We start from the raw sequence: 12441 nt of genomic DNA on the forward strand, positions 1-12441 counted from the left end.
AGAAGAGATACGGAATTATTTTTAAACAAGCAATGCGCGGAAGTGGAAGAAGACAATAGAATAGGAAGGACAAGAGACCTCTTCCAGAAAATTAGAAACATCGGAGGTAAATTCCAGGCAAAAATCAGTACGATCAAAAACAAAGATGGCAAGGACCTAACAGAAGAAGAACAGATCAAGAAAAGGTGGCAAGAAGGAATTACAGGTAATTCGGAAGACCTGTATACGAAGGATAACAATATTGGGGATAGCTTTGACGGTGTGGTCAGTGAGCTAGAGCCAGACATCCTGAAGAGTGAGGTTGAATGGGCCTTAAGAAGCATTGCTAATAACAAGGCAGCAGGAGACGACGGCATCCCAGCTGAACTGTTCAAAATCTTGCAAGATGATGCTGTCAAGGTAATGCATGCTATATGCCAGCAAATTTGGAAAACACAGGAATGGCCATCAGATTGGAAAAAATCAACTTATATCCCCATACCAAAAAAGGGAAACACTAAAGAATGTTCAAACTATCGAACAGTGGCACTCATTTCACATGCCAGTAAGGTAATGCTCAAGATCCTGCAAGGTAGACTTCAGCAGTTCATGGAGCGAGAATTGCCAGATGTACAAGCTGGGTTTAGAAAAGGCAGAGGAACTACGGACCAAATTGCCAATATCCGCTGGATCATGGAAAAAGCCAGGGAGTTTCAGAAAAACATCTATTTCTGTTTTATTGACTGTTCTAAAGCCTTTGACTGTGTGGACCATAACAAATTGTGGCAAGCTCTTAGTGGTATGGGGATACCAAGTCATCTTGTCTGCCTCCTGAAGAATCTGTATGACGACCAAGTAGCAACAGTAAGAACAGACCACGGAACAATGGACTGGTTTAAGATTGGGAAAGGAGTACGGCAGGGCTGTATCCTCTCACCCTACCTATTCAACTTGTACGCAGAACACACCATGCAACATGCTGGGCTTGAGGAATCCAAGGCTGGAGTTAAAATCTCTGGAAGAAACATTAACAATCTCAGATATGCAGATGATACCACTTTGATGGCTGAAAGCAAAGAGGAACTGAGGAGCCTTATGGTGAAGGTGAAAGAAGAAAGTGCAAAAGCTGGCTTGCAGCTAAACCTCAGAAAAACCAAGATTATGGCAACCAGCTTGATTGATAACTGGCAAATAGAGGGAGAAAATGTAGAAGCAGTGAAAGACTTTGTATTTCTAGGTGCAAAGATTACTGCAGATGCTGACTGCAGTCAGGAAATCAGAAGACGTTTAATCCTTGGGAGAAGAGCAATGACCAATCTCGATAAAATAGCTAAGAGCAGAGACATCACACTGACAACAAAGGTCCACATAGTTAAAGCATTGGTGTTCCCCATAGTAACATATGGCTGTGAGAGCTGGACCATAAGGAAGGCTGAGAGAAGGAAGATAGATGCTTTTGAACTGTGGTGTTGGAGGAAAATTCTGAGTGCCTTGGACTGCAAGAAGATCAAACCAGTCCATCCTCCAGGAAATAAAGCCAGACTGCTCACTTGAGGGAATGATATTAAAGGCAAAACTGAAATACTTTGGCCACATAATGAGAAGACAGGACACCCTGGAGAAGGTGCTGATACTAGGGAGAGTGGAAGGCAAAAGGAAGAGGGGCTGACCAAGGGCAAGGTGGATGGATGATATTCTAGAGGTGATGGACTCGTCCCTGGGGGAGCTGGAGGTGTTGACCAACAGGAAGCTCTGATGTGGGCTGGTCCATGAAGTCACGAAGAGTCGGAAGCGACTAAGCGAATAAACAGCACAATGAAATAAAGAGTCACTCTTTGAGTGAGATGGGCAGTGACAAAATTTAAAATATAAATAAATAAATAATGATAACTAGGACTATCATATCTGAACTGCAAAAGTCCAGAGAACTACTAGGTGTCAACAGAGGGTTTTATGTATTTCTTGCCATCTAGTGATCATCTGGATCACTGCAGCCCAGAGATTTGTGACAGAAGATATTGCTTATATAATCATTGATCTCTATACAGTATAATAAAACCAATTGATTAGGCATGCTCCAGTGTGGAAAACATTGGTTCAAATATGCATCTTTAAAGTACATTTGTATGTTATAGGTACACTGATAGTCCTTCTTCACACAGATAATGATACACTCACAGTGTGGCAGCTATCCCTCATCTTGTGTATCCCTCAATACACTATCTCTTCAATTCAGACTATGCTCCCAGTGTACACAGGAACTTTAAACAGTCCTTGACCATTTAAGTGATTATATCAGGTGATACAATATCATATCAGGGTATATAAACATGAAACAGGTATACTATAAATCACATGGTATATGACATGTTATGCCACTTGGAGCTCACAAAAGGAAGCTGATGACTGAGGAAACAATGGAGAAAAGAACTTCACATAAAACACCTAGCCTTATGGCATGCTTCGGTACATGAATACATAGCTAATATTTCTGCTTAGAACTCTAACAATTACCTCACCTTGGAACTTTAGGCGCCAATATCTTCTAGACTCCAACAACTGGGGACAGTGGGACAGTATGCCTCATGCAGGTAAGAAAGGGAATGGGCAAAAATATGTGGTGATGTGTAAGTGCTATGTTTATATTTTTCATTTTCTTAATTGTGATTGCTTCATTTTTGTCTAATACTCTTTTATCTCCAAATAATGTCCTCCACACGTTGGGGAGATATTTACTCTTACATGCAGGTAAACCCTCTGTTGGTAAAAACCAGTCAGTCTACACCATGTACTGCAAGCCAGTGTTCCTGAACAGTTTCGTTGGATCACCGCCTGGATGCATACAAGGGAACCAATGGTTGTTGCACACAGTATTTTACTAGTCTTCAAGGAAGGTGTATGTATATTCACAATTACTCTGCTATCCCCCTTGTTCTATAAAATAACACCCAGGTGGCATTCAAATCTTTCAATTCCCCACAAGCACTTCTTGTACAAATAAGTTCCTGCTGTTGTCTCTAGCTTGCTACCTTATCAGTATCTCCTTTTGTTTTCCACAGGTGCTCTCTTGCACAAGATTGATTCCATATCACATTCCATCAAGGATAGGAAAATTACCAGGAACTGTGAACAGGATGCTTCCAGCTATTTTTCTATTGTTTGTTAACCTATTTCCTCCAGGGAAATTTGTGTAATTTGCAAACTCTATCACAGATAACTTACATTACAGTTAAGCTATTTATACCATAGAACTGGTGCTACAGAAGAAACATCTTGCTCCCTGTCAACCCAGTGGCTCAGAAGATCTATTGAAGTGACCGATTGACAATCCAACTTGTGCCTTTCCCTTTCAGAATCTCTTCCATTTTGGATGCTGGTCAACATAGACTGACACTACTTTATTTCTTGTGGTCAATAGGAATTCCAGTTTTCCCAAACAGGATCTTGATTCAGCTGGTCACAGGAAGGGAGTTGTTTGGAGCGCAGAAACGTTTTGAGTTCAGGTGCCTTTTTTTTTTGTTCCTTTTTGTCAGTGTTGACTCCTGGCGACTGCCTGGACAAGTCCCTGCAGTTCTATTGGCAAGATTTTGGAACTGGTTTGCCATTGCCTGCTTCCTAGGGCTTAGAGAAAATCTTGCCCAAGGTCACCCTTCTGGCTTTATGCCTAAAGCGGGACTAGAACTCACAGTGTCCCAGTTTCTAGCTTGATGCCTTAACTACTACACACCAAACTGATTTTCTCAGGGGTCATGGATCCACTCAAAATGTACAATTTCAGTGGCTGCTACCAGTGTGTATGAAAGAGTTAGATGAGAGTGGGTAGAGGGATCCTTACTAAGATACTATCAGCTATGATGGGCCTAACAAAAAAAAGTTTTATGTTGCTTTGTCATGTTCAGTGAAAGGAATAGAACAAATGGGTGGGTGTTCCTTCTGACAGGCTCAGATATGAGTGGATTTGAGTTATTCCTATTTTACATAAGATAATCTTGCTGAGTTAGGCTAAATACCGTCTTGGTTCAGTGACCAACCAGATGCTTTCAAAAGGGGTGCTTTCAAACAGGAGACAAACCTTTTCACACTACTGTTCCTCTGCAGTTAGTTTTTGGGGCCACTGTTACAAACATCCAGACAACAACTAAAATGTCAGGTTTACAATTTAGAGAACTTAGAATTAGGCACATCTGTATGAAACCTAAAGTGCTTTATTACAGCTGACAAATTATAGACTGCACAAATTTTGCATAGATTACGTCTGGTACCAGCATCGTGAATGAATGAGTGAATGACTCTATATTATAGACTGGTACAAATAAATACAAATACAAGCACACATCAAAAATAGAGAACCAAATAACGAACATATTAATTACATATAGTAATGTATCTGATAGTATACAATAGCATAGAACTGATAGGCATGGATAACTAATATAGCATGCTCACTGGTCACGTTTACTTAAATAATGTATTCTTAACATTGGTCAGACCTCTGGGTCAACATTTGTATAACTCTGAGGATAGCAGTACAAATGTTGCCATGCTGAGAATAATAGCTTCATATCTGCCAAAAGTAAGGTAGTGTAAAATTTATCATGTCTACCTAGTCTGTTGATTAAAAAGAGGACAATGAAAACACAGTGGATATCACAACAGAATGAATAACATAAGACACAACACACTTTTCTGACTCCTCTTGTCCCATCCCCCTGCCATGTGGACAAAATCTATATACAGGTAGTCCTTCCATACCACTCATTCAGTGACCATTCAAAGTTACAACAGCACTGAATGAGTGGTACTTACGACTGGTCCTTGAAGTTCCAGCTGTCGCAGTGCCCCCGCAGTTATGCAATCGCAATTTGGGCACTTGGCAGCCAGCTCACGTGACAAATGCAGTGTTCCACAGTCACATGATCATGATTTGCAACCTTCCCTGCTGGCTTCCCAAAAGCAAAGTCAATGAGGAAGCCAGTAGGGAAGGTTGCAAGTCACTCTGGTAAGTCCTCCCTGCCTTCCTACACACTGAACTGTACCCTCCTTCCCTGGTCTCCCTGCACTTGCACAGACCCACACCTGCCTTCCCTCAGACTCCCTGCCCTTGTACCAACCTGTTCCCTCCTTTCCGTGGCTTCCTTGTGCTCACACTGACCTGTGCCCTCCTTCCCTTGGCCTACCTGCACTCACATGGACCCACAGCATTGCCTCCCCAATTCTCATACAGCTTGCTCCAGGCCTCCCAGCACTTCCCCTTCTCCCCTGTGGCACCCCAATACTCCTTACTCAGGGCTCCTGCTGCTTCTCACTTAACAACCCATGCCTCTTGGGGCTATGACTGCAAGTGGGAGTGCCTGGATTGCTGTCACTAAGCGATGCAGTCATGTGATGTCATGCTTTACGACCACATGCCTTAGTGACCACAATCCCAGTCCCAGTTGCTGTTGTAACCCGAGGACTACCTGTATCACTGTTGAGGAGAGAGCAAGCCTATGTAAATAGGCTATTTCAAAGTTGCAAATTTTCTCAGGCAAACTGATGAAAAGATTGTGAAACCTGTCAGTTAATGTTGAGAATGAGCTCAAACCCAATTGCCATTCGCTCATATCCCTCAGAGTAGAAATTTTTGGGGAAAGCCATATTACTTAATTTTCCCTCTTAAAAGCCTGTGACAATTAAAAGTTGTTAAGCAGAAAATAGGCCAGTCCTGTTGCAAAAACAACCCAACAACCAAAACTAAAAAAGGCTAGCTATGATCTCAGTTATACCTGTTTCCTTGTACTGGGCTGCATTGGGCACACGCTAGGGGTGCGCACAAAATAAAAAATGTGTTTTTTTGAGGGTGGAACAAACCATTGCATTTCAGAAGTTCTCTTGAAACATTGTAGATTGGACATGAGTCAGCAGAAATTTCAGATGAAACAAAATTTCCACCGTGTTCTGGAAGAACTGCATTTTAGTCCATATCCCAAACAAAATAGTTCACTTTTTTTTTCCTATTCATGGGTCAAAATATTTGAAAGGCAAGCATTTGGGTTTGGGCATAGTATATCCAAAACTTGCTGTCCCATGCATGGAAAAGTTCAGCAATGAATGTTTTACATATATCTAGCATGAACCTGATCACAGAAGTTCGAATACCTTTTCATTGTATCCTTCCAATTATGCAAAAGTGGCAGGTGTGACAGCCATATAAAAACTGCCTTACTGCTACAGATACAAGATATCCTCTTCTAGAAGAATTTGAGCATACTGTGACACTTTAACTCTCAGTGGTAGCAAACAGCTTGAGATCTCCAGTAGTTTGTACTCTGAAAAACAATCCCCATTCTCACTACGTCAGTTAATTTCCACAAAACTAGCTGAATGACAGGTCTTTTGGCAAATAATATAACTGGTTTTGATAAAGTTAATGCTCAAATGCTCTAGGTTACAACAAGGTAAGTCTGAAGTGTTCTGATGGCTATCATATCTGGGACAGCACTGCATCATCATCATCAATATATAGCAATGTTGAGAGGGTTTTTTTTGGCGAGAATAAGGGAAATCATTGTCATGTGGTCACTGTCAAATTGTTTACCCTCCTTTAAACAGCCAAACTCAAACAATTTTGAGAGACAGTAACAAAATCCAGAACACTGACTTTCTGGCCCATCCGGTGAGTAGTCTCCCCATAAAGATAATTCTCTACTGTTCCATTAAGGATGCAAATACAGAATATGTTCACTAATAAGGCTAGACACAAACCAGCATGGTTACATAACATCTTTAAGTTATCAGAGATGTATACAAAGTACTGGCAGATGCCTAGTTCAGTCAGCTCAGCCTATTGTCTAGCGGAAATAAGTAATGCAAGGCTGCCTGTAATAGTACTATTGACAGTGGGAGACGCTTTCAGAACATACAAAACAAAAACATTGACTTCATTACCTACTGTTGTCCAAATTTCCAGAAATAAGAGTATCAAATATGAAAATGAAATGTATTTCAACCTGCAGTGTTTCATGGAGTATTGGACACATTGCTTTGATGATGTCAATCTGAGGGATCGACCACAAATGCTCCCCTAGTGGAACCACAAAGAAAGTTTCCTTGAAGTTGAGCATATTAATATATTTTGAAGGGCCTGTTGCCTATTAGATATATCATCAGAATGGGCTGAAATAAAATTATTGTACTGATGGAAAACATTTCAACTCCCCTTTGTGCTCCAGCACCAGGCTTTAAATTAATGATTTATTAGATAATCTGTTGAGAATTATAAATCTTGAAGGTCTATAAGGGGACCTCATGAAGCCATAATTAGGACTCAGAGGTGGAATGGTGAAGGGAAGGCTCTGGGAAAATCAGGGTTGGGTCATTGGTGATAAAGTAACAACTTGAAAAACTTAAGGGTAAAAGGATTCAGCCTTCTGAGTATTTTTGTGTAAAGACTTCAAAGTGATTTTTTAGCAAGTAAATATTTCTACTTACTGCTACTAATTACTAAAAATTATTCATAACATTTATGCTGGTAAAAGGTACTGCTTCTGTTCATAATTTAAATGAAGTGAGCGTCCAAGAGATCTTCCAAATGATATTTGAGAGGTGGTCACTGTATTTATTGGAGCAGCTGACAAGAGTGCAGAAGCAGAAGACTGTTATATCTGTTGTTCCAACAGAGAAGAGGAAAGTACTGTAGGATGTTGCTTTTCTAACTCTGGTTCCAGCACCAATTGTGGTTCCAGCACCTCATTGTTCAGTATTGGAAAATAATTTATCTAGTATGCTTTATATTTTCTTATCAGATGCTTTGCTCAGTTTTTGATTACTTTGGCTAGTTTTGTAGAAATCAAAGAGCCTGGTCTCATTTTGTGATATTTTCTTCCCATCCTCAGATAAGCAGATGAAACAGGAACTGATGTGTAAAATAGTAAAACAAGAAAAAACAATGAGTAAAAACTAACAAATGATACAATAAAAACTTAAGTGGGGAGAAAGCTGCAGTAGCAGCTGCACCCTAGGTACAATATTTCCTTGAAATAATTGTCAATGTCATGTTATTTAGCTGTAAATACAGATATAATTCAACAGGAAAGTCTTTTTAATTGTTTCTGTTTCCTTTACCACATATAGGTATGGTAAACCTGGATGCAGTGCAGACACATGTGACTACTTTCTCAGTTACCGCAGAATAGGAGCTGACATAGAGTTCGAATTGAGTGCTGAGGCTGATGGCTGGGTAGCTGTAGGATTTTCTTCAGATAAGAAAATGGTAAGAATGTGTTCAATGCTCAAAGTAATGACTGCTTTTTCTTGGGGATAGGAAGGATATATGAATAAAAATGATGATGTGTAGTAATCTGGTACCATGTAGCATTTTGCACAGCTGTAATGATGAGGTAGAATAGCAGAAATGTGTTAACCAATCAAGGGGGTGATAAACAGTTTTAAGTAAATCTTTTCCCTTTTATGCCTAGATGGTGGTTCACTTAGTAAACCTTTGTTTCTGGCCATGACAAATATGATTCGGTACGTTTCCCAAAGCTCAGTTAAAAACCTATACTCGAGATGATTTTTTATGAAAAGTTTATCAGTACCACACTTGACTGAGGGGATACTCCTGTTCTTTCTTCAGTTCCTTGTTGCTTCAACAGTCACACATAACTTTTACCATACTTTCTTTCTAGATACCTGAATATTCCTAGGCCTGCCCTCCCTCTCTCCCTCCCTTCCACTGTCAATGAAACTAATCAGCTTTGTCCACAAGGAGAGTGGTGTCTTGGTCAGTGTTTAACAACTAGCTCTGCTGGCTCCACATCTATTGCTGTGCTAGCTGCCATACAGTTGATCGGCACACTAGGTATCATGGCTGAGCTCTGCTGTCAGCTGGCTCCCAAAATTCCATAAAATTTAACAATTGGCTCTTGTGAGCCAGTATGAGCCAGCTTCAGCCCCCCAGCCCTGGGTACACCTCATCCCCACCCCATCAAATCTTGTGGCTTTTATTAAGTACACTAGTTAAGGAAGCAAATTGTGCCTGCCAACAGCAAATTTGTTGAGTTTATTTTGTTTATTGCATACATTGTTAGATTCATGAAATTCAGAAAGAGCAGGGAATAACACTCCAGAAAAAAGGAGAAGAAAAAAGTGGGCTTAATATCAGAAGATGAAGATCTTAACCTGATATATAGATATATCAGTCCTTAGAAGTTGTCCAGACAAGAAGCACCAACCCTGGGTATTAACACTACCTTTACAGGTTGTCCTCACTTAATGACCACTTGTTCAACCATTTGAAGTTACAACGGCACTGAACAAATGGTAGTTATGACTGGTCCTCAAAGTTACAGCTGTTGCAGCACCCCCCTGAGGTCATGTGATCAAAATTTGGGCACTTGGCAGCCTCCCCCATTTACAACCACAGCATGTGCTTCAACTCCCCCCACCCACCTATCTCCCCCCATTTCTGCCCTTTTGGCCACCCTGCACCCTGCTTCCACCTACCCTGCTGCCCCCATCTGACCTTTGCTGTCTTCTTCCTCCCATTGCTGACAAGGCGCATCCAGTCAAGACAGCTGCTGATCTTTCACAAGGCCTTTGCATCCTTCGCAATACCTGCCTGTCTCCACCTCTGCCCTTTCGGCCACCCTGCACTCCGCTGCCACCGCCTACCCCTGCCACCTTCACCACTCCCAGCTGACCTTCACTGACTTCTTCCTCCCTTGAAGGGCCAGCAGCTGCCTCGACCAGGCACTTCTTGTTAGCTGTGGAAGGGGGCAGCATGGGGTGGCAGGAGTAGGTGGGAGTGGTGGAGTGCAGAGCAGCCAAAAGGGCAGAGATGGTGGAGGAGATAGGTGGGTTGGAGGAGCTGAAGCAGAGGCAAGTGCGGCAGGGCAGGAGAAGCATGAGTTCCTCACCTGACATCAGCACGGTCCTTGCCTAATGACCACAACTGGGACTACTGGAACTGCTGTCACTAAACAGTGTGGTCACATGTTGCTTCTCTTAATGGCTGCTTTGCTTAGCGATGAAAATTCTGGTCCCAATTAGGGTTGTTAAGTGAGGACTACCTGTAAAAGAATCTTGCAAGTCTAAAAGTACATCTCTCCCCTCTCACCTTTACAGTCCAAGAAACTGGGGAGGGTCCCTTCTGAGACATTTGCCATGCTTCCTTTGCTTCTGTGGGCTAAGTTGCCTTTTACCTGACCATTACCTAGTCTGCTGCTGCTGCTGCTCCTCCAGTCTCTCAAGGACATTCTTGCAGACCATTACAATATCTTACTACAGAAATCTCAGCAATTTGACCTTTATCTATCTTTATCTACTCATCTCTGAATATTGAGATCACTTATGCCAAGATTATCTGATTTTCTCCAGTACAGCTAGTCCTCGCTTAATTAGCACAATTGGGACTGGAATATCAGTCACTAAGCAATGCGACTACTAAGCAAATCTGACTGGATTTTATGACCTTTTTTGCGGTGGCCGTTAAGCAAATCACCATGGTCATTAAGTGAATCATATGGTAGTAACTGAATCATGCGGGTACCCATTGATTTTGCTTGCTGGAAGCCAGCTGGGAAGATTAAAAATGGCAATCACGTGACTGAGGGAAGCATAAATGCAAACCGGTTGCCAAGTACCCAAATCATGATCACATGACAATGGAGATGCTGTGACGGTTGTAAGTGTGAGGAATAGCTGCAAGCCATTTTTCTCAGTGCTGTTGTAAGTCCAAACTGTTGCTAAAGGAATGGTTGCTAAGCGAGGACTACCTGTAGAGTTGATGGTACAGTGGAATTCTTAGTTAATTTCTCAATTTAGGGTGGAGATGATGTCATGGCCTGTGTTCATGATGACAATGGAAGAGTCAGAATACATCACTTCTACAATGTTGGTCAGTGGGCAAAAGAGATCCAGAGAAACCCTGCCAGAGATGAAGAAGGTATTTTTGAAAACAACCGTGTCACGTGTCGATTTAAGCGTCCAGTGAAGGTTCCCAGGGATGAAACTATTGTAGATCTCCATCTGAGTTGGTACTACTTATTTGCTTGGGGCCCAGCAATTCAAGGTAAGTTGATATTTTTTGTTTATTTGATTAAACCCCTCCTAGAGAAAATCTATGTGGTCTCTAAGAGTCAACATCGACTTGATGGCACATAATCAAATCAATCAATTGATTTTTAATTTACTGTATTATTACAAAACACATAGTGGAAGCTAAAATAAACGATGTGGTAGGCTTGCATGGTTAAAATTAGAATATGCTGATTTTCTATTGTTATGAGAGGGAGAGAATTGGATAAGGTTGCTGATATATACCCATAGAAAAACAACAAAACAATCTGGTCTAAAGCTGGATTTATAGGTTGCGCCAAGCTAAAGTGTGGCTTTCTTGGTTTTGGCTTAATGTATTATATCAGGGTTTCTCAGTCAGAGTTCTGTGAGTGGTCACTAGGGGTTCCCTGGGAGATCACAATTTATTTAAAAACTAATTCAAATTCGGGCAACTTCACATTAAAGAGGTAAATTTCATTCTTTATTTTCAGGTTAAGAACACTGTTACAGCATGTAAAACAAATATAATAATTTTGTAACTTCTGGCCTATATTTGAGCCTGAATGTGCAGGGGTTCCCTGAGGCCTGAAAAATATTTCAAGGGTTCCTCCAGGGTCAAAAGGTTGAGAAAGGGTGTATTAAATAAACAAACAAAATGCTCCCAGACTGCAGCCCCACCCATACATGTGATGGGCCCTGACTAAATTTGATTAAATTTAGGACTCTGAATTGCCCCCCTCCATGTTAAATGCGACCTTTGGACACCCTGAGGTTGCTCATGCCTGGTCTAAGTCAAAAGGAATGACAAACCCAGACTAGAATGTGAGTCTGAATGCAGGATAAAACTAGGCATCAAAATCTACATTACTGTTTGCTCAAAATTTGAGTCTGCTCTTTCCCATTTGTGTTAAATAAGAACAAATTGGAAGAATATAAGCAGGTGATTGATCAATATGAATTTCCAGTCCTCCAGCAGTTGCCATTTCTTTATAGTGGTAATGGTCATGCAAGGCATTTCCATACCACTTCCATTCCCTAATTTCATAACAGGAGTTGGAAAATAATCTACAGAGTAATGAGAATAAGGAGGGAAATCACTGCTTCATCATTCCCATGGAAAAGGGAAATAAAATAAATTGTTTGTATGCCATCAACATTTTATTTATTTTTATCCCACCTTTATTATTTTTATAAATAACTCAAGGCACATACCAAATACTCCCTCCTCCTATTTTCCCCACAACAACCACCCTGTGAGGTGAGTTGGGCTGAGAGAGAGTGACTGGCCCAAGGTCACCCAGCTGGCCTTCATGCCTAAGGCTGGACTAGACCACAGACTCCTGGTTTCTAGCCCAGCACCTTAACCACTAGACCAAACTAGCTTTCTCACATCCTTGTTTCATGTTGTGTGTACTTGAAAAAAAT

At 41.2% G+C, this 12441-nt stretch overlaps 1 protein-coding gene across 2 annotated transcripts in view; it reads left to right on the forward strand.

Moving 5' to 3' along the window:
* Positions 1-12441, forward strand: part of FRRS1L (ferric chelate reductase 1 like) — a 121170-nt gene that overhangs the window by 57984 nt on the left and 50745 nt on the right. For both annotated transcript variants that reach the window (XM_063304284.1, XM_063304283.1), the window contains exons 3-4: positions 8092-8230; positions 10783-11029. In XM_063304284.1, the coding sequence (XP_063160354.1) occupies positions 8092-8230; positions 10783-11029 (386 nt within the window). The remainder of the gene's footprint in view (positions 1-8091; positions 8231-10782; positions 11030-12441) is intronic.

This window comes from Candoia aspera, chromosome 4 (assembly GCF_035149785.1).
Source record: "Candoia aspera isolate rCanAsp1 chromosome 4, rCanAsp1.hap2, whole genome shotgun sequence".
Classification (NCBI taxonomy): domain Eukaryota; kingdom Metazoa; phylum Chordata; class Lepidosauria; order Squamata; family Boidae; genus Candoia; species Candoia aspera.